General features: G+C 39.0%; 1 protein-coding gene across 3 annotated transcripts in view; it reads right to left on the bottom strand.

Moving 5' to 3' along the window:
- The window catches only part of RSPO2 (R-spondin 2), a 118,938-nt gene that overhangs the window by 41,449 nt on the left and 55,297 nt on the right, over positions 1-22,192 (bottom strand). For 2 of the 3 annotated variants that reach the window (XM_054816373.1, XM_054816372.1), the window contains 3 exons: positions 18,164-18,352; positions 7,058-7,201; positions 5,841-6,029 (listed from right to left, as the gene is read on the bottom strand). In XM_054816373.1, the coding sequence (XP_054672348.1) occupies positions 5,841-6,029; positions 7,058-7,201; positions 18,164-18,352 (522 nt within the window). The remainder of the gene's footprint in view (positions 1-5,840; positions 6,030-7,057; positions 7,202-18,163; positions 18,353-22,192) is intronic. The other variant, XM_054816374.1, reaches the window with a different exon arrangement.

Below are 22,192 nucleotides of genomic sequence, written 5' to 3'. Positions count from 1 at the left end.
AATAAGAGATCTCAGCACTATAACAAACACGGTAAAGACTTGTTTTGTTCCTTTTCCCTATGACCTGTCATTTCAGCTTCTCTCTAATTGGGACTAGAAGATATCAGAAATTTTGCAAAGCCCAAACAGGAAGAACAGGGTTCTTTCAGCCTAAATCCAGCACATTCTGCCTTTCACAGCAGAAGAATCATCCAGGTTGGTCCCCAGTCCAATTTCCCACTCTCAGTAGCATGAAGACCATTCAGATCAGATTGTTCAGGGCTTTGTCCAGTCAGGTCTTGGAAACTTCCAAGGACGGTGGCTGCACAGTCTATGGACAAATCTAGCCTAGTGCTCAACTGTCCTTGTGGAGAAGGTAACAGTTCTTGCTGTTCCTCCACCAGTCTTTGCCACTTCAGCTGTCTGTTCTTGTGGCAACATAACAAGACCAACAGGAGACACAAAATGTGGTGGTTATGTTTATTGAGAACCACCGAGAGAGAACCCTAGCATTGACACCTAAAAGGCAGACAGCATTTGTAGGTATTGTGCCTACTTGTGACTACAAGTGCAAGGTATAAATTAAAGTCTCAAAAGCATCCTGGCGTACAACTTTTCCACATTGGGCACTTCAGCATAAATGTAGTCAAAAAGATCAAAAGAACATAATCATCTGTCTGATCACAGAGATGACTCACTGAGTTCTGGTGATACATTTATTTTGAGGGGGTTTTTTTATTTATTTCTCACTTTGAAGAAGAGATTCATTGTAGCTGAAAGGAACCTCATGAAATTCAACAAAGACAAGAGCAAAGTCATGGCCCTGGACCACCTTGTCTGACCCTACTTTGAGCATGGGGTTGGACTATGTAACCTCCCTAAGTCCTTTCAAACCTGTATTATTCAATAATTCTATGATTTTGTTGGTTGCACAACTAAAAAAATTCTTCAGTTAGCCTCTTCTAAATAAATCTAATGAAAGAGAGAAATCCTGATTTCCTTTGCCAGGTTTCAAAAGAAAACAAGTGTTAGCACCAAACTTTTGGGAGGAGTGGAGCGGATTACACAAGAAAATTTTTGACCCTTTATACTGCAGGTTGTCAAGTTAAAGCCAGAAATTTTAAAACATTCACTCTCAGAGGAAATATGTCAATTTAAAGAAGGAAAAAATACTTACCTACTAGAGATAACTATACTTGTAACATGGCTTCTATTAGAAATTCTGCTAGTTTAGTATACTTAAGTGTATAGCTAGTGTCTTCACCAAAGTGTATGTACAGTTTTACTCTAAATATTGTTTATCCTACCTGAAATATTTTTGCAAACTGGGATCATTAATTCCCTGTTTGCCGTATCACTAGTAGCTTATTGGATTAAAAGAACTCACGCTACTCAGTTGTTAACGTGCATTTTTTCAGCTTTGCATATTTATTAGTTTTCTATATTAAGTATATATTCTTTAATCTCTTAATCTTTTCAGTGATAATTCTGAATATTAATAATGAAATGTAACTGCAGTATAAGGACAGAAAGCCTGACTGGATCCTTTTACTGTTGCTCTTCCAGAAGTCTTAAATTGTATTGCAGCAATGGAAAGAAGAAAGATTACTGCATTAAATCCTCCACAGTCCAACCAAGCAGCATGAAGTCCATCCAATTACATGTCTGTGTCAAGCAAAGAACGCCTTCCCATTGTAGCCTCACGACCTGTCCTGCTACCTTCCTTCTTCTGAGCTCAGGACATTAATGCAGACATGCATCCCATCTTCACCTCTCTTTTTCTTGTCCAAAATAAGCACTCAGAAAAGGCATAATGATTTTTACTTGAAATAATAGAATAATATTCATGGAATCATAGAATGGTTTGGGCTGGAAGGGACCTTAAAGATCACCATGTATCAGATAACTTGAAGAACTGTGGTCTGATGGAAGACTAAAAGAAGCAGAGAGCTGCTTTGCTTGCTTTTGTAATACTTAATAAGAAACATGAGAGCAATCTGCAAGTACCTCCAGGGTACAAATGAGAGAGGAGTGATTTACTGAGATGAACATGGGGAACATGTAAAAATAAGAAGTAAAAAGAGAATATTTATACTAAATATATGGGAAAACTTCTAGACAGCAAGATGTATCAGCCCATAGAACATTTCTGCCTGCTTGTAACGCAATCACTTTTTTAAAAATTGTTTCTTTCTTTCAAGATAAAGAGGAGAAAATTCCTTATCCCCAAAAGACCAGCAAGGGTAGGAGGTGGCCTGAACAGTCCAAGTCATCTTCTTCTAAGTCTAACCTCTCACGCTATGAGTCACGTTACACCCAAGCCACAGGGTAACATACATAACATGAACAGATACACAAATGTGACATTCCCATCCGGTAATAACAGTTAAATCAATTAGTACTGACAATAAGAAAATACCACTGAGTAACATATTTGAAATCAAGTAGAATATCCTCTTATGTTGCTGGCTTCAGTAGGAAAGAAGTGAAATCATCTTTCACTTGCATTCCGGCTTCTTCCTCTGCAACTCTGCAAATACTGGGAAAGTGATAAAGAATTCTTCATCAGCTATATTTGTACCACAGCCATACAGACAGATGGGTAACATCTCAATCCTTGATAAATATAAAACTGAAGTACTTAGTAGGAAAACTGAATTTAACTCCAATTCTTCTGCAAACATGTAAAAATCTGTTTTGGAAGTTTTTTCTGTAATGTGGACCATAAATAGTAGCTCTAAAATGTACAGAAGTAGAAAGCATGTGTCAAAAGCACTGTATTTGACTGTGTTATACCAAAAATATCCTTACTTCCTGTGCTCAATTTAATCCATCACAATCTACAACCATTTTAGCTGTATAATCCAATACTCATCCTACACATTCGTGTGAGTTTATGTATTGAGAACATTAGAAAGAAAGGATTTAACAGCCTCTCAACTGACATTTACACGGATTATGGTTCTTCAGTCCCCCAGTAGTGCAAACATTATATTTTTCTCTTATTTCCTCAGTTTAAAAGTTCAGTTACAAAATTTCTAACGTTAGGAATACACTGTATTTTTAAAAACACAAAGTGTCCTCCTTAACAGCCCGGATCTGCTCCATCTCAGCTTCCCTGTAACCAGCATCTCCGCCTCCTGCTACTTCACAGTGAGTACGTAAGCAAAGAAACATTTCGAGTGTCTGATGGGGCAACCTGCTAACTAAATTAAATGGGATAAAGGAATGGGATCTTACACCAGCTGTGTATATAATCATAACTAAAACATACTAGGAAGCAGGATTTTTGACCAGGACGATCTCCGTGGCTTCCTCACCCGCAGAGATAACCAGGCCTGGGGAAGACTTACCCCAGGTGCTTAAAACACCACTAACACACTCCCTCCCAGGAGTTTCTTAGGAGAAAGAAAGGAGTTTATACTCTGGCCAGTGTTTTATAAGATTGCACAGAAGCAGTATTCAGCATCAGCATTCAGGGCGGAGAGTTCAAACCTGCGTTTTTGTACATATGTATTTTTATCTCTGAAAACACAGGCAGGGAATTCCACAGCACGGGAGGACAGGAGAGGACTGTAATCTTTAGGATTTACTGGAGCCTGTGGTTATGAAAGAGTACTACAAGGCTTTCACACTGAAATTGTAACTTTCCTGATACATAGTGAAAAAAATGCAGAGATTTGGTCAACGATCTTGATACAGACTAGGCAATAAATTTCCTAACTCTTAGGAAAGCCCACCACTGTGCCTTTGAAAAGATAAAATTTGAGAGGTAAATCTTTAATCTGTAACCTGAATTGCTGGACAAGAAAATTTGAAACAACCTAAGAGAATCTGCTACAAAAAGGTATGAATATTCAATAGCTCCAGATTACCACATGAGCATGCTACAGCATTCATAAATATCGTGGTCCATGTAAGCATACTTCTCAAACTATTTACAACAATTTGAATAATTTGTATCCTAACTAAATTATCAAGAATAAACCCACACTTGTAAATTTCTACTTGCCAAGAGTTTGTATAGAAGCTGGACACCGCATCCACGAAATACCTCCACCTATACACATTGGGTACATAAATGACTAAATCTTTACCACATGGAGTTGAACTGAAAATATTTTGCACTTTTCTCAAATTTTCCACTACGAGCTGAACTTCATGCATCTGAACAGCAGAAGAAGAAAATACTGACTAGACATTTAGCAGAACTTCACACAGGCTCTTTTTTCTTCTTTCCATTTTAGCAGTAAAACATTTCCCCAGTCGATGTGATCACTGGAACAACTCATCCACCTCAGCAGGCTGCAAGCACTGGTACGTGTAGCTACCTTGATATAGATGCAGCTGACTCGCGTTCAAACATACCATGAGACACATACCATGGCAGCCCAAATCAGCCTTGATTTTCACCTTTTCTCCTTCCTTCCTATAGAGATGTTCATTTTGTAGGTTCCACCCTTCAATGTCTTTGAGACGTTTATTTAGGTTGCAGGTTAACTCTGCTGTAGAATGCACCCCAGTACCACTGCAAACATGGACTGTACGTGCACGCACGTGTGTATGAGCACGGGGAGAGGGACAGGGAGGAAGAGTGCATAACAGACTCAGTTAACCTGGATAACAGAGAATCAACTTGATATTCTCTTCCAGATTGTGTCAGGATCCTAGAGACAAAAACGAAGCTTGCACAAATTTAATCCGTAAGCTAAAACTTTATGTATCATTTTCACACATACTTGTGGGCAGTACGTTCAAGCCAAGAGAGACAAATTCAACAATCCCCAAACACAAAGCAAACTTATTTATGAACCTATTCTAAGATTATTTCAGTTTTAGTTTATTCATCAGGTTATGGCTTTTCTCAGGACTCTGCAACCCTTTATTCCTTTTTATTTGTCTGATCTCATGGTTGACCCAGCCTGTAGCAGGAGGTTGGACTAGAGATCTCTTGAAGTCCCTTCAAGCCTGATTCTTTCTTTAATCCTATAATTCCAAAAGGAATGTCATCTTTATCACCTGTTGATCATCCACTTCCTACAAATTCTGAAAACTCTCTAAGCATTCAGTCTGCACAAGTAAAAGGTTAATCATTTCAATTTAAAAGGTAACAAAAACTTCTCTCTCAGTGACATGGCTCCACTTTGGGGCCTACAAAACTGAACGCAAATTTGAAACTCCATTTCCTTTGTCAAATCAGTATCACTAGTTAAGTCTTAGAACACCACGATAAAGAAATTTGATTATTTCTTTTATCTACCTGTGGTAATTGCCATAAGCCGGTCTCATGCTGAAAAGCTTGATATTTGTCACTATTCTGCTTGTATCGCATCTATAATAGTTTGACCCTGATCTACAATAATCACAGCAATAAACACATTCCAGTTAATAGTTCCAGCTAACAATGCCATATGCAACTAACCACCTTTAATTTACATACCCATCGCACCAGCACTGGGTGTGCTGCATGCGGAGAGGTTTAGAATCACAGTCTTTCCTGCCATGCACAGAGCAACTAGTTAATCCACCATCACTATCATTTTCATGCTGAAGCATAAACCACAACCTGTTATGGTTCTTCCACAAGGCACCTCTTTGAAAAAGCCTCAGTACCACACCAGGAAAAACAGAGTTTCACCGTCTGCTGAGAGACTGATCACTCCCACGCCGAGCCTTTCCCTGGGGTCTGGCTGCACACATTAGGACCGCCGTAGTACTGCTGCCTTTCAGCCTGGCTGGCAGAGCAGAGACTGGATTTCCCCTTCAGCGGGGATGAAATAATAGCTCTTTTTTTCGAGTTAGAAATAGGATTTCAGCTAAGGAAAGCTCATAAAGATCTTTGTGGCATGGACTACACTTACCTCCTGGGCAATGCCTCATGGCCATTTTACACCGTCTGGATTCTGCAATGGTTGGACATGGTATCGTGTCTTTTGCTGGCTTCTTCACAATTTGTCTTGTTCTCGTTTCCAGGCCCCACTTAAATCCACATGTTTTGTTATTTCTGCTGCAAGTTCCCCACTCACTCCACTGACCCACTTCACAGCCCTCTGATAAAGCAAAGGAAAACACAAGTGAGCAATTCTTCTGTTTGTTTGTTTTCCTTTGTTTTCATTTTTGTAAAATTAGAATACACTATTAGAAAGCACCACTTGAAAACTTTACTGTTAACAGACAAAAACTTAGAAACAAAATTAAAATCTCCTACAGAACCTGAAATAATCTTTCTAGCCAGTATCAACCTGAGTATAAAACCATCAGACTATCAATCTGTATGTATAGACATCATGCCAGTTCCAAATATTCAAAACTCCTCCTGAAACTGTGAGACTGATTTAAATTTTTTCTCTTTTTAATAAATAAATTCTATTTGGTTGTCACCTGGATTTGCAAATCTCAAGAGTTCACATTTCCAGGTGTTCTCCATCGTGAAATGCAAGGAATACTTTTGAAAGAAGAGTCTGTTCTGACACAACTCCCAGGCTTTAAGATAAAACACCAAATTGTGAGACTCAAGAAATATTGTGAGAACTGCCAGTGCTGGCTCAGAGTTATGAAGTAAATTTCTACTAAATCCACTTATTTAGTTATTTATATTTGTTACTTGCTAATGGAAAAGGGGGGAGCTGCAGAGAAACTAAAACTGAATTTTAAATCCAGATGCTACAGGAATTCCATCTGCCCTGCCCCTGATTTCTGGCCTTGGTAAAAGGCAAAATGAGCGGGTAGTTTTGTGAGGGAAGGAGTCTGAGTACGTCATTGACTTGAAGTTCTAATGCAAAAACTGGCCTTCCTGAAATCTTACAAATTCTGAGTTATAAATCCTCGTACAAGGTGATTTATAGTTAAGAGGACAGAACCTTCTGATGCGGAACAGAGAGACATTCCCAACAATGCAATGTTTCAAAGTTTGCAACAAACTCTTCTTAGGGGTAAAGAGATCCAGACGCAATCCCTCAGTGAATATTTCTTGTTAGAAAATACTAAGCATCAGCTTAAAAATAGCGTCGTAAGTGTTTGAACCCAGCCGCCTGGCAAAAGAGCTGCTTCAGCAGCACTGCTCTGCTAGAAGACTCACCCACACATTCCATAAGCTCTTCCAAGGCTGCAAATCCAGGGGGGCATCCTCGGAAGCAGCGGCCTCTGTGCGAGTAGAAGCCGGTTTTGCATTTGGTACAAAAGTCTCTGCTAAAGCAGGAGTCGCAGTTTTCTATTCTGCATCCTGAATCAAAAGGATCATAAGGAACACTGAGAGTTAGGGCGAGACTGAAAATTGAAGCTCTTATAAAGCAATAAAATAGCAAAACCAGAAGTGCTCTAATGAGGAATACTGTCATTCTGAAATCTATCATCTGCTCTATAAGAGAAATTATAGTTAACTGTAATTAATTACAACATTTTCCCCTGCATCCTTTTAATACTATTTTTAAAATCAAAACTGTAGATAAAACCTATAATTAAGTGATATTTGAATTAATTACATCTTTTTGGAGGAAAAATGTTCAATGTAAATTATTCCTGAGTTTAAGTAATTTTGAGGAAAATAAGATGTGGCAGATTATTTTGGGAAGTATGCATGTATTATATGTACTGTATTCAGTTTATTATTTGTCATTGCAAGCAGGATACAATTTTTTTCCATGAGTTGACCCTATAAATAGCTCAATGAATGCTTTTATGTGTTACGTCTGATTTCCATATCTACACATATGCACACGCAATTTTTCTGGATATAACTCCTCTTCATTATAAATGAAGTCAAACCATAAAAAATGGCCATTATATTAATGACTAAAAGACATAAAGTCATAAAGTTATAATCAATAGCAAAAAAAATACTATTCCCTTTTGAAATATTGGATTTGTCTGAAAATTTAAGAGAGATACAGATTACAGACTCAGAAGCAGACTGCTCACAAACATCCTATTCCATACTAAAACATGGAAACTTGGAAATGAACTATGTATCGACAATTATATGCACACCCGAAAAGCAAAAATACTTACATGGAGGCTTATGAAAGTCAGTCATACCTACATAGTTGCCTTTTGATGTCATATAAACACGCTTAGCAGGCGAAAGCCTGCCTCATCTTACGCTGGGGGTCTCCTCCATAAAACTATTGCTATTTAACAGTACATATGTGAATACCCCATATTTAAACATTAAATGAACTAATCAATCTTCTTTCAGTTTCTTGATCTTACTTCAAAATTCTCATCCTATTTATATCTTTTGCTTTGCCTTCTATGCCAGTTTTTTTTTTCTATCACGGTAGAGTCCTTGCCATGACAATTATATTTTGGAAGCATTAGTAGGGGCTCCTGGGTTAAGGCTGGGTGGAGTTCTCACCAAGGCAGTTTAGTTTCAATTTTTTTTCCTATGAAGATAAATTAGTCCAAACATGAAATACCTATTATTTAATCTCTATTAGATGCAATTTAGGGGGAAATACTGAAAAATTATTAGGAATACTTTAAGAATTCTGAAATTAAAACATTAATTCAGCAGAGTGATAGTCAGCACAATGCTTGGGGTTAATGGGTGCTAACTGTAATGATAATTTAACTCAATAATAGACCACACCGTAGCTGAAGATCAGCTGGGATCGACAACTACTCCTTTTTGACATCCTCCATACACTCTCTTTCAAATCACGAATGGTGCTGGTGCAGCTTTCTGTCTTGCAGGGACTTTTTTATAAAATTTAAATAAACTAAACTAAAGAACTAAAGAAGAGGAGCACTCCAAAAGTTAGAAAAGCTAACTTTCTAGAAGTCTATTTCCAATTACTACCTATCATAGGAGTGGTTAGAAAAGAAAGACATTTTTAAAGAGTTTATTACCTTTAGTGCCTAGCTTAATTTTATTATATTGTTTAAATGCTTATGGGGCACATTTTCTTTTTTATTTTTTATAAAAGTGCTATTAATAAATTATTTTAACTGTGACTGAGGTTAGTAAGTTAGAATAAATGAATTCTTTAAATTCTTTTGCTTTTACAGCTAAATATACCAACATGGAAAGAGAGAGAAAGAAAGCATACACATTTTTAGTTGGACTCTTAAAGAACATTGATACTCCATTATGAATATTAAGATACGTTGGCTTGGAACTAAATATAATTGTGTCAAATTTTGTATCTTTTTATGGGTAATCAGCATCACTAACTGTGTATATTTTATTAAATATAAGTCTTAACGGAGAATTGCAGAATTTGAAATTTTTTTTGCATTCTGTTGTTTAAATAATAAATTGATGTCCTGGTTTTGGCAGGGATAGAGTTAATTTTCTTCCTAGCAGCTGGTATAGTGCTGTGTTTTGGATTTAGGATGAGAATAATGTTGAGAACACGCTGGTGTTTTTAGTTGTTGCCAAGCAGTCAAGGACTTCTCAGCTTCTCATCCTGCCCTGCCAAGGAGAAGGTGGGCGGCGCCCAGGAAGCTGGGAGGGGACACGGCCAGGACAGTTGTCCCAAACTGACCAAAGGGATATTCCCTACCATATGATGTCCTGTTCTGTATATAACGAGGGGGTGAGCCGGGAAGCAGGACAGCTCAGGGCCTTGTGGAGCATCAACTTCGAGTGGTGAGAAATTGGGCTGTTCATCACTTATTTTGTATATTACTACTATTATTATTATAATCATCATTATCATTGTCATCATCTTCCTTTTTTTGCCCTATTAAGTTGTCTTAATCTCAACCCACAAGATTTTTTTCCTGTTCCATTTTCAATTCTCTCCCCCATCGCACTGGGATGGGGGAGTGAGTGAAGAGCTGTGTGGTTGTTTTAGCTGCCTGCTGGGTTAAACCATGACAATTGGATAATAAATGAACAATCTAGTATGAAACCTACGGAAGAGCTGTTTGACATAACATACAATAATTAAGAAAACCAGCATTGTAAAAAATTGGTTTAGCCTTTACACAAAATAATATAATAAAAACCAAGGAAATGTTTTTTAAAGTTAATGACCTGAACTGCTTGCTTCTGATTGATTGCCACCCTTTGAACTTTCTGAACTCAGCATCTTATGCCTAACTCTGGAGAAGAAAAGCAAAATCTTTCCTACCTTTCAAAACCCCTTTCTAAACCCTTCAGTTTACCTTTAAAATAACTAGTTAGTTTACTGATATGATTACAATAAACTGGAACAAAAGAGATTTTTATTTTTTTTTTAATCTGCAGAAGGTTCTTGTCAAAAGCCATTTTATTACTTCAATTTACTATCTATAGATCCAATTGCTTTTCTCACCAGTTCAGTGCTTTCATTTTCTGAATAATTTCAGTAGCTAAACCATGCTGCATTCTTTTTATTCCACTTAAAAGATTACCTAGAAGTTTACAACACTAAAAAAACCCCAAAGGAAACAAGATCAAAACACTTGAGCATAGCAAAGATTTTAGACCCAAGGAGCATTTTAGAGGAAAGAAATAGATATTGCATAACCCACAGTATTCTTCAGAAATGCTTTGATTTCTATTCTCTAAAAATAAACAGAAAATGGTGCCCACTAGAGGTTTCCAGATAGACAAGTGTAACTGCCTGGGAGGTTTCAGAAGCAGTAAGGAGAGGTGGGCTAGAAGTGGAAGCTTTGGAGGCATGGAGAAAGATAAGATTGATGTTGAAGGGAGAAAGAATTGATAAATTCAGTTGTGTAGAACCACCCCAAAGAGCAATCACATACCTTTGGCAGGCCTACCATACTTGCAGGGCAACAATGACAAGGTTGGAAGCTTAATCTTCAGAACCTGAGAGTGAAGAAGTAAAGGGTGCTTCATTGCTGCTGTTCCCATTTAGCTAACAACAAGAGGTCTGTAGGTTAGGGGAAGACACTTGTGACTCCCTACCTCTTCCCTCCCTTGTATTCAGTTTGCAGTGTCTCATCAGGGGTCTGCTTCCTACAAGACCTCAAATGCCTTCTATTCCTGCTCAGCATCACGTCTCCTCATATCTCACCGGCTCTGCTACCCTCTACATAGCCAAGACCTCTCAGACTCATCACAACACTCTTACAACAGCTCTTCTAGCACAATCTCATATTTTCTTCCCAGTGTTTCTATCTTCGGAAAGTCAGAAAGTCAAATATTTGCACCCATCCTTCCACACGAAAGGTATAAAACACCCTTGAAAGCCATCCCCATATGAAGACTGAACATCTTAATCTGGTACCGTCCTCACATAACTGGACTACAAAAAGCACACAGGGAGACCCACAGAAATCTGCTGGTATGTCTGATTAGTACAGCCTATTTCTAAACAGATGACATTTTTTAAAGTGTTACATCGTACTTCCCACAAGACTTGTATGTGAATGCTAAAAGAACATTCTGACCTCACTGAAATCCATGGCAAAGGTCCTAACTGCTTCCGCAAGGGCAGTTTTAAACTGATAACTTTCTTATCCCATCGGATAGACCAGAGCTCACTGCAATCACTTTAACAGGCAAAAGTAATATTAAAAACCCTAAAGAAATATAATCTTTCTTGATAAATACATATTTATAAAGGGAAAAGTAAGAACTGAAGAGCAGCACTCCAAAAGTTAGAAAAGCTAACTTTCTAGAAGTCTATTTTCGATCTCACACTGTCACAGGAGTGGTTATAAATTCACAGCTCCACGACTTAACCTCTCAGGGGAGAGGGTAGAAGAGAAGTTACTACTTTGTCTGGTGAAGCTAAGTTGGGCTGAAATTAGACAGAAGCACCCTGCTCAAGTATCTTCAGTGTTTAGACAAAACGAAGCAAAACAACAACTTATCCCTTCGGCAGAGCTCTGAAATGTTGATTTATGGGACAAGATATATCCTTTCTCCAATGGAAAGTCTATTCATGCTGTGCAGTCTCTTAATTTAGGCTGACAGGAGAGTAAGAACGTGAATGATTGGCATTTCAGTGCAGCGCAAGGGTAGATTACAGTATGTACAGGTGAAAGCAGTTACAGAATATGCTCGAGAAAGAAATGTAACTCCATGAGCTAACACTGTGGCACTCCTCAGTCAAGGGACAGGAAACCTACAGAAAGGAAAGACCAAATTCTTTGGTTCTGCAGAGGAGAAAAAGAAAAAAGACATAATATCCCCATCAAAAAAAACATTGTCAGAAAAGAATCTGAAGACAGAAATTTAAAACATCTTTAATTTTGCGTACGGAAATAGAGTGGCAAGGGCTTAGGAGCTAAAATCCCCTTTTCCTTAATTTTCAGTGAGCTCTAACCCCCCAGGGCACTTCAGAAATAATTTTCTTCTGAAGTGCTTTTGCACATACACCAGATTTTTTCAAAAAGTAATAGCTATGAACCATGTTTCAGTCAAGGCTAGGGCAACCAATCTGGTCTGTAAAAAGTGCATTTAGCTAGCCAGGAATAATATATTTGTATTTAGGCTTCGTAATCTCATTTATATCGCCTAAATGTTTCTCTGCCATTTAAATAGCAGAAAAAGCACAAATCTGATTGACGTGGATGAAACTTAGACTATTTATAAAAAAACTGCATAAATGGTGCATTAAAGAACTCTGGAAAGAGAAAGCCCAGATTACAAATAATGCCCAAATTAGAGATACATTTTAAGCAGATGAACCACAGTGATATTGAAAGATCTTCCTGACCTGCTTTGGCTTCCTGACAGTCATGATAAGCCACTCCTACTCATTCTTCTTTTAAAATAAGCATTAAAGAATTGACAAACCTGTATTTTAGAGAAGAAATCAAAAGCCCAGGAGTTCAAATTACAAATTCAGACATTGAATTAAATTTATATGCAGGTGCATATGCTTTGTTCCTGTAAAAAAAGACTATGTGCTCCTGTAAACAGCTTAATTCTGCACTATAATTACAGAGAGCATAACATTACCAAAACAAATACTATCCTTCCATTGTAAAACTTATCACCAGTTTATAAAACAGAATAAGCTGAATTGTAGGGAAATGTAATTTGAAGCTCAAAATAAAGCATAAAATGTTCCATAATGAGATGCATGTGCTTCATATTTTAACATACCTTTACAAGAAGAAGGTTACTATATTAGCATACGAAGTGCAATATGATGAATTTTAAGGTCAAAAGATGTCTATCTCAACTTTTAAAAGTGGTTACTCATTTGGAAAGTATTTTTATTGATATGCATATTCTTGAAAAATTTATGTGAGCCTTATTTTGCCTTTGTGAAAGATCCCTATTCCATTGTCACATTGTTCCTTTCTAAAGATGATCAATATGATTAAATATTCAGCCACAACTCCCTTCATAACAAAAATATTTTGTAGTACCTATAGCAGAAAAAACCGCTGGTCAAGTCCTAGTAATGTTAATAATAGCAACGATTCACAGCAAGTTTGCTCCGCATGAAACGCAGACACCAGCGAAGAGCAGTTGAGTATGGGAAAGGGCAGTGAGAACACATGAGAGGATCTGCATGAGTGGAAGCCAGCAACCAGCAGCGTTAGAAAGAGAACTGTACCGAACACCTTCAGGATGGAGACATAATGATCATGTTTTGCAAAGGGAAGCTGCAGACTGAAGCTGAGGAAGGAAACGTGGAATTCCTAAATTGAAGGGCTTGGTAGTCTTTGCACTGCAATTGGGTTCTTGCTTGAGGTGTCCCCTGTGTTTAAGATGACAAAGTAATAGGAGATGATGATCCTCTACAGTCAGGGTTTTCCTTTCCAAGGTCAAAATCAGTCTTTCGATTAAGTCACCATTCCAAAGGAGCCTCTGGGCCCATAACTTGTGAGGTTGGTAATCCTGGGGTGTGACAAACTGTTGCTGGGTCCAAAGTACCTACCTTGCTCTTTCATACTGAGCTCTGACTCACAGCTTCCTACTCTTCTTGTCTTAGATCTCTCTGCCTCTTCCAACCCAGAACGTCCTAACTTCACCTATCCCCAGACTGTCCTCACACCCACCACACTCACTCCTTCCAACTCCCGCTCCCATCCCTCTGCCGCTCAGTAAAACAGCATTGGCGCTAGAGACTTAACTTCACCCTGCCATCCTGGCGCGTCCGTTGTCACTCCACACCAGTCTGCCATCGACCCACACCACCTTCTGTGCTAATCCTCTCCTGCATTTCCTGAGCTGGGAGAGACTTCAAAAATCCAGACAGACTACATGTTTCGTAACTCGCCTTGAGGACACACGGGCACACGAGGGACAAAGACTGTGCTAGTGCTAACAAGAGCAGGAGACAGAGACGGGGAGCTGAAGGCAGATATGACGGAAGCAGTTCTGTAAGGGATGGAATATCACTTGCAGAACCCATTCAGGGAAGACATTGAGGAGATAGTAAGGAGAGGAGGAAAATCATAAAGCAAAAGAGCTTTAGCCTACAAGGGAATAGCTAGCTATTTAACCTCCTTAGCAGATGTGGCTTAGGTAGCTGCAGGTTTATTATCATTATTATACAAAGATTTTTAAGCTACAACTTCAGCAGGGGCTGAACGTGGATGCTAGAGAATGATACACACAGCCACTTCACCGTAACGGTTCTGGAATACAACATGCTGATTGTAAAATACTATAGTGAGAATATGTTTTTAAATAAATTTACTTAGTAAACACTTGGTGATACATTTCCAGTATGTTCTAATTTTGATTCATTATTAGTTGAAATCTTTTAAATAAATGCCAAACCACAGTGTTTTCAATTAGTACTTTACAAATGTACAATTACCCTATTAAATGTAAATTGACTACAGATTTAATAAATCTTAATTCAAAGCACTATGATGACTTTTTTTGCCAGACGGATGGAACAAAACTCTTCTGTTAAAGTATCAAGTAAGGCCAAAAAAGAAAAAAAATCCAAATTAAAAAAAAAAATCCAAATCCACTTGATGGAGGAAAAAAGAGTGGAAGAGATAAGGAAAAAAAACAAATGCCTGTAAAATAATGACAGGTAGACCTCAATTTCTGGCCATCCAACTTCATTTTCAAAATCCCAAATGCTATATTAAGCTTGGTTTTAAAAGATAAAGCCATATATGAAGGAAATAAACACAAAGGTAATGAAAACTATTTCTAAAAAGGTAGAAAAATTATTTTATTTAAAGTAAATAGTGCTGCCCCTCTGCTACTTGAACTCCCTGACAGACTGTTACAATTGCACTGACTACAACAGTCTCAGGTGGTCATATGCTCTGCTATACTACATAAGAAATAGTCAAGCCATGATACATTAATGATGTCTTGCTATTTTGTAACAAAGTTCAAAAAAATCATTACCTTCCTTAATACAGTGAATTAACTACACATGTATAATAAATGCTCAATTTGTTTAAAACCTTCTCCATCTTGTTTTTACTGAAGGCACATGGAAGGGGAAACTACAATTTTAGCAATGTTGGGCCCTCCTGTGAGAAAGAAGGTGAACCTAAACAAATGGAGTAGCCAAGCAAAGCTGAAGGGAGCTGTAATTTCTAAACTCTGAGTGCTTCCTCCCCCTAAAATTGTAGGGGTTGCTATGGATACAGACTAAGTTGAAAGGTTCAAGATAGGCTTGATCCATTAATCAGACCAATGTTAAACCAACCACCCAGGTGACAGATTTCATCTGACTCTTTAATTCAGTTTTGGGTTTTTTCTCATGAGATTATTTCTTGTTGGAGCAGTTCAGTTGAAAGTCATTAATTATTAAAATTTCTTAGAAAATTAACAAAGTGTAGCTCTTCTCTTGGGCGCTCTTCTACAGACGAGACTCAACACTTTCCAATTTCATGTCCAAATGTACTGCATTCTCATACTGCAGTGTTCAAAATGAAAATCATCTCCAGCAGGAAACTCTACATTGATTTCTAGAGACAAGCTGTCTTAAAATTACATGATTCACTGTTACTAGAAAAACAGTCTAGAACCACTTAGCAAATTCAAGAAACACATACCGCTTACATGTAGAAAAGAAAATTAGTCTTGAAATTCAAAATTTCCATCATTTTAGAGCTCCTGCACTTGGCTGTGGTATTTATTGTGTTACATTTGGCAAGAACTATGTTTGGCTTTTAAAATCATGTCAACATTTTCCATAAAAATATGTTCTATAGTTTCTCTAAGAAAAATGGGCAAGTGTTCCAGTAATAAAATGTTAAATAGCTTTTGTGCCTATAAAGACGTTAATAGGGCAGAAATCATTTCAACTTATGTAATTCAAGCCCTGTAACTCCCAGAAGGATTTTAACATAGCCAGAATTTTTATTATTTTTAGCTGAGATAGTACTATCTGAGCAATGAAGTCTGTACTAAGCATACCTAAAAGCATCTAACATCAAGCAGGAAGAAACTTATTCTATTCTTTAAGAATGTTTATTTTAACTCAACTTCAATCCACAAAATGTCTGTGTGTCCACAATGCAATGTATCTGCCATGCAAGATCACCAAACCAAGAAAAAAACAAAGATGTGATTTATAAACACACCAGTTGGCAGTTACACTAACATAAAAATATACAATACAAAAATCATTGGAGGAGAACCAGGACTGGACAATAAATGCAACTGCATCATTATTCTTACAGGGGGAGGCTCCCAAAGGCATGAGGGTGAGTTAAATATTCAGCGCTCAACACATGCCAATACCAGTTAGACAGAACTTGCATTTATTTTCAAAACCAATCCTGTAATTCAGGGGAAAAGACGATTTTCTGTAAATGGTAAAACTGAAAAAAGTTATATTGAATTCACCATCTACCTCCTGCAAATAATTTTTTTTTTCTTTTTCAGAAAGTAAAGAAAGACTGACAGCATGACTACTTTTCCTATTTCACAAGCGTAGTACAGGCTAATATAGACAAATTCATCTCTTTCCCAAAGATGTAACTATATTCGAGAACGTTTTTACATGGGCAAGTTTTTACGGACCAGTTTTGAAAGTTAAAGTGGACGAGTTCCTGAATTCACAAATGTGTTACGAAAATTAAGGCCAAGATCCTAAATTACTTTACAGAAGGGACACATAAACCATATACTGGTCTCATTTAATTTTTCATCAAAGCCTAGCCACCTGGTATAGATTAGGCAGCACTCGGCAATGTTACACAGCAATTGGGAACGTAATGCGAAGAATACCACATCCACAGAGCCTGCGCAGGGCATGAGGGGAAAGAGGCAGGATGGCACTGCACGGGCTGGGATGGGGCCAAGCACGGCCGCGGGTGCTCCTCATCCAGCCCAGACTGCCGTGGAGTGACCTCACGTGGGCCTCAAGATCACGCGCGATGTGAAAGCCCGCACCCGCTTTCTCACAACGCCGTGTGCCCCGGTGACGTGCCGCAGTGCCGAGGGGGAGAGTGCCGTGCATTTAACAGACACTGGATTGTTCCGGGAAGTGAAGAAAAGCTATTTCTCACTTCAGGTTCTTAGGTTCGGTGACCTAATTCTGGTTAGACTATGACACACATACAAAAAAAAAAAAAAATCCCCATAAATACAAATTAGAGGTAATAGCAATGATTAATAATCCATATGGGTAATACGCCACATACAAACATATGGAAAAATCGATACAAATAGGCACAACTGCCAGACAGTGGTGAAATAATGTGTAGAGATACCAGAGCACTCGCTGATTTTAACAGTTGTGCTTCTAGGCACAGACATGCAAACAGGGAATCTTGTTGCACATTAGCAGGCTGTAAATTTCCAAATAAAATGCAGTACTAAAAGTGAAAGGTTGTTTTTTTGTTTTTAATAGTACATCTGTTTTATTAAAATAGCAACACTTACATATTAAAGCATGTCTGGTGTGAGGTGTCTGGTCACCTGAAATTTGTGTGGGAACAAAAAACATGACAAGAAGCCCACCCATATATTAGTGCATATACTGACTAGTACCTACATGAGGCACTGTTAAATTAATGTTTAATCCTTTTTATTTTCATATAGTAGGAATTTTTTTGTTAAAACTAGGAATAGCTGCTTAAATCATCATTCTTTCCTAAATTTCCCTTCTAATTACAGCAATAATAACCATAAAAATAACAACAACAATAAAAACTAGGTTAATGCATCAACTACTTAATCCACCGAATGTTACATATCTTGGAATGAGCTGGGACATTCTTTAACAAAGAAGTTTGATGATGATCTTGAGACATCTGTGAAAATACCATCATGTTTCATCATAAAAACTGAGCGTGAATTATGGCCTTTCTACAAAAGTGAATGTAAGGGTTCGAAAAAACTCACTTGAACATCTGTTCATATCTGGCGTTCGGAGTCCGTAGTACCCTGATGGGCAGGAATGCAAGCATTCACCATATTGTCTCATTCCTTCTCTTCGCAGGAAGAAGAATAACTTGTGTTGGCATCTGATGCACCCATTATCCTTTGAACAAGATAAACAGCCTTTGCAAATTGGATTTGGTCCATAGCTAGCTGCAAAATAAGAAGGTAAATTACACTTTAAGATCATTTGGAAACTATTTTGGCTGGAGGTCCTCTTCCCTCTAAAGTGTTACTTATCTATGGCATGATTACAAGTAGTTTTGAAAGGAAAGTTCTGAAAGTGCACTCACTCTCGTACATCTGCACTAGTAAGTGAATAAAATGAGACGCAATCTCTGTATTTTTAATTATATGTAGGACAATTTAATGAATTTACACACACTTAAAATAAAGGTACAGGCAAGCAGAGACCAAGCTATATAAAGCTCACCAGTATACTGTAAGTAAAGCCCAAGTGCTGAATCCTATTTTGAAGCTGGGGACATAAGCACACAACAGCAACAAAATATAAGAACATCAGCACCCTGATATATGCACCTGGAATTATATGTCCATGGAAATTCAGCAACCACACTAATGCAATTTCTGACTTGTAAAGAGAGCAGTATTAAGAGCAGAGAACTCTCTGCAGAACAGGTACAGCACTAGCAACACCTGCTGTCCCATCGCTCTCAGACAACAGCTGTCTTCTTGCACTCTCTTCTTGGTCTTTCTAATGAGAATGTCAAGATGATTATTTCCAAAAAAAAAAAGAGTAGCAGTTTTAACTTCTAAGAGCCTTTTTCTACAAGTTTCTACCCAAAATGGGTTGAAAAGTATATGCACAGATATCACCGAAGCAGGACTTTTAGTGCAGATTACCATTTTACGTCACCAGTTGCTGTACCTTCAACTCTGTTTTCTGGATTATGGTTTGGGTTTTTTGTTTTGCTTTGTTTTGTTTTGTTTGGGGTTTTTGGGGGGTTTTTTGTTTGCTTTTTTCTTCTTTTTTTGTTTTAAATTACTTGGCTGATAATGCAACACAAACGTTAGCTGCATCACTCTCTGCCCTTATGAGCTTTTATTATCCTGTCTTTCTGCAGAGTTGCAGAACACTCCCCTGTCCCCATGGGCTGTCAACTCCTTCTCAGGCGCTGAGTCAGCACAGCAGGTTAGCAGAGGGAGGATGGCTCAAGACATTCCTGAAACCAGCATAACTTAACAGGTCTGTTTTAAATATTAAATTGGCTACAGGACTTCACAGAAATCTGCAGTTCAAACCTGGTTTGTTGGAAAAAAAGAAAAATATTATGCAGCAGAAGGAAAGTGTCTGTGGGGTCCCAAGAGCTTTTTAATAGAGGCCACCCCAAGAGCAGCTGGCCAACAAGGGAAGGACTATGCTTGATTGTTATATTTTAAAATATTTAAATGTATTCACACCCTAACATAGTACTCTAGTACTTTTATCTTGTATGGATGGATAATTGAGGTTGTTCAATGGATGACTTCATCAGCAGAGCCAGGAACAGAAAAAAGGAAAAGCCCACCACCCTCTGGAACCAGTAGCTGATAAGCTTTACTCTCACCTTCACACATCTGCACACCACATTCCCACTCCCTCTCTGCTCCAGTCCCCCCCACATGCCTCACCAAGTTCAGCATGACAGCATTCAACTTAGATCTTGTACAAAATAATGCTAGTGGGTGGCAGGCAGGACGAGAAGCCAAGCAATCTGGTGTGAAACAGCTCAGCCAGTGGGACACTTTCTGAGTGTTGGAGTCCTTTGGCACCAGGCTCACCTGGTGATATCCTCTTGATTGGGAATAGCATCTTTACCCTCTATGGTATATGTATGATTCTTTGGCTCTCTGTTCACCCTTTTCTAATGACACACCCTGCCAGACCAACTGCCTTATACTCCTAAACCAGTTCCCATCTCCTGTTGCCCACAAGACCTTAGATATAACTTTTCCTACAGTTCATCTTACAACTATTCTTTCACAATCCACATCTTCAAAGACATACAAGAAGAGAAACAAACAGATGATGTGCTAGGCCTGGATCCCTCATCTCACTGTCAGCAGGGATTGCCTATCTGTAACCACATCAAATAATATCTGACCATGTACTCCAAAGCAATTGTTGCTTAACACATGGTAGGCAATCCTGTAGACTTCTGAATTGCCTTTTAGTCTCCTTGCATCTCACTCTCAGTAAATCTGTATGTCCAGCTTGTTCAAGGTTCCTTGGGGAAGCCTGTACTATAACAAAAGAATTAAAAGGAAAAAAGGAAAAGATGTGAGATGCCTGAATTTATTCACCACTCTAAGCATTTTTCTGGAGTTTGAATCAGCTGAAGTCAGGATCTCATACACAGCACGTATATGATTATGATTCAGGGCCAGGCCAATTGCTGAACAGCATGGATATAGCTAAAGGCTATTATTCTCAATAGTGTGGCTCAGGGAGTAGGGATTAGGCTCTGGAGCAAATAGGATCATAGAATCATAGAATACCCTGAGTTGGAAGGAATCCATAAGGATCATTGAGTCCAACTCCTGGCTCCACACAGGACCAGCCGAATCAGAGCATATGACTGAGAGCATTGTCCAGACACTTCTTCAACTCAGTCAAGCTCGGTGCTATGACTGCTTCCCTGGGGAACCTGTTCCAGTGCCCGACCACCCTCTCAGTGAAGAAACTTTTCCTAATATCCAACCTAAACCTCCCTTGTTGCAGCTTCATGCCGTTCCCTCGGGTTCTATCACTGGTAGCCAGAGGGAGGAGATGAGCACCTGCCCCTTTGCTCCCCGTCGTGAGGAAGCTGTAGGCCACGATGAGGTCTCCCCTCAGTCTCCTCTTCTCTAGACTGAACAAACCAAGGGACTTCAGCCTCTCCTCATACGTCTTCCCCTCTAGACCCTTCACCATCTTCGTTGCCCTCCTTTGGATGCTCTCCAATAGTTTTATGTCCTTTTTGTACTGTGGCGCCCAAAACTGCATGCAGTACTCGAAGTGAGGCTGCACCAGCGCAGTGTAGAGTGGGACAATCACTTCCCTAGACCAGCTGGCAATGCCATGCTTGATGCACCCCAGGATACGGTTGGCCTTCCTGGCAGCCTGGGCATACCGTTGACTCGCGTTCAACTTGCTGTCGACCAAGACCCCCAAGTCTCTTTCAGCATGGCTGGTCTCCAGCGTCTCATCGCCCAGTCTGTATGTATAGGCAGGGCTGCCCCTTCCCAGGTGCAGAATCCGGCACTTGTCCTTGTTAAACCTCATGCAGCTGGTGATTGCCCAGTTCTCCAATCTGTCCAGATCTCTCTGCAAGGCCTCTCCACCCTCGACAGAATCAACAGCTCCTCCCAATTTGGTGTCATCTGCAAACTTGCTCACAACACCTTCTAGTCCTACATCCAAGTCATTTATGAAAACATTAAAAAAGAACTGGCCCTAAAATGGAGCCCTGGGGAACTCCACTGGTGACTGGCCGCCAGCCTGATGTAACCCCATTTACCGTAATTCTTTGGGCCCGACCCATCAGCCACTTGCTCACCCATCGCACTATGTTTATGTCAAGCTGTATGATGTACATTTTGTCCAGAAGGATACTGTGAGAGACAGTATCGAAGGCTTCACTGAAATCTAAAAAAAATGACAACAACGGGCTTCCCTTGGTCAACTAGATGGGTGACCTTGTCATAAAAGGAAACTAAGTAGAATAGAATCATAGAATCATAGAACAGTTTGGGTTGGAAGGGACCTCAAAGATCATCCAGTTCCAACCCCCCTGCCATGGGAAAGGACACCCTCCACTAGGCCAGATGCCCAAAGCCCCATTCAACCTGGCCTTGAACATTTCCAGGGATGGGGCCTCCACAACCTCTCTGGGCAACCTGTGCCAGTGCCTCACCACCCTCACAGGAAAGAATTTCTTCCTAACATCTAATCTAAATCTACCCTCCTTTAGCTTAAACCCATTGCCCCTTGTTACTACACTCTCTGATAAA

The sequence above is a fragment of the Grus americana genome, chromosome 2 (genome assembly GCF_028858705.1).
Source record: "Grus americana isolate bGruAme1 chromosome 2, bGruAme1.mat, whole genome shotgun sequence".
NCBI lineage: Eukaryota > Metazoa > Chordata > Aves > Gruiformes > Gruidae > Grus > Grus americana.
Note: the sequence above shows the minus strand (reverse complement) of the source record. Positions and strands in the feature narration are given on the sequence as shown.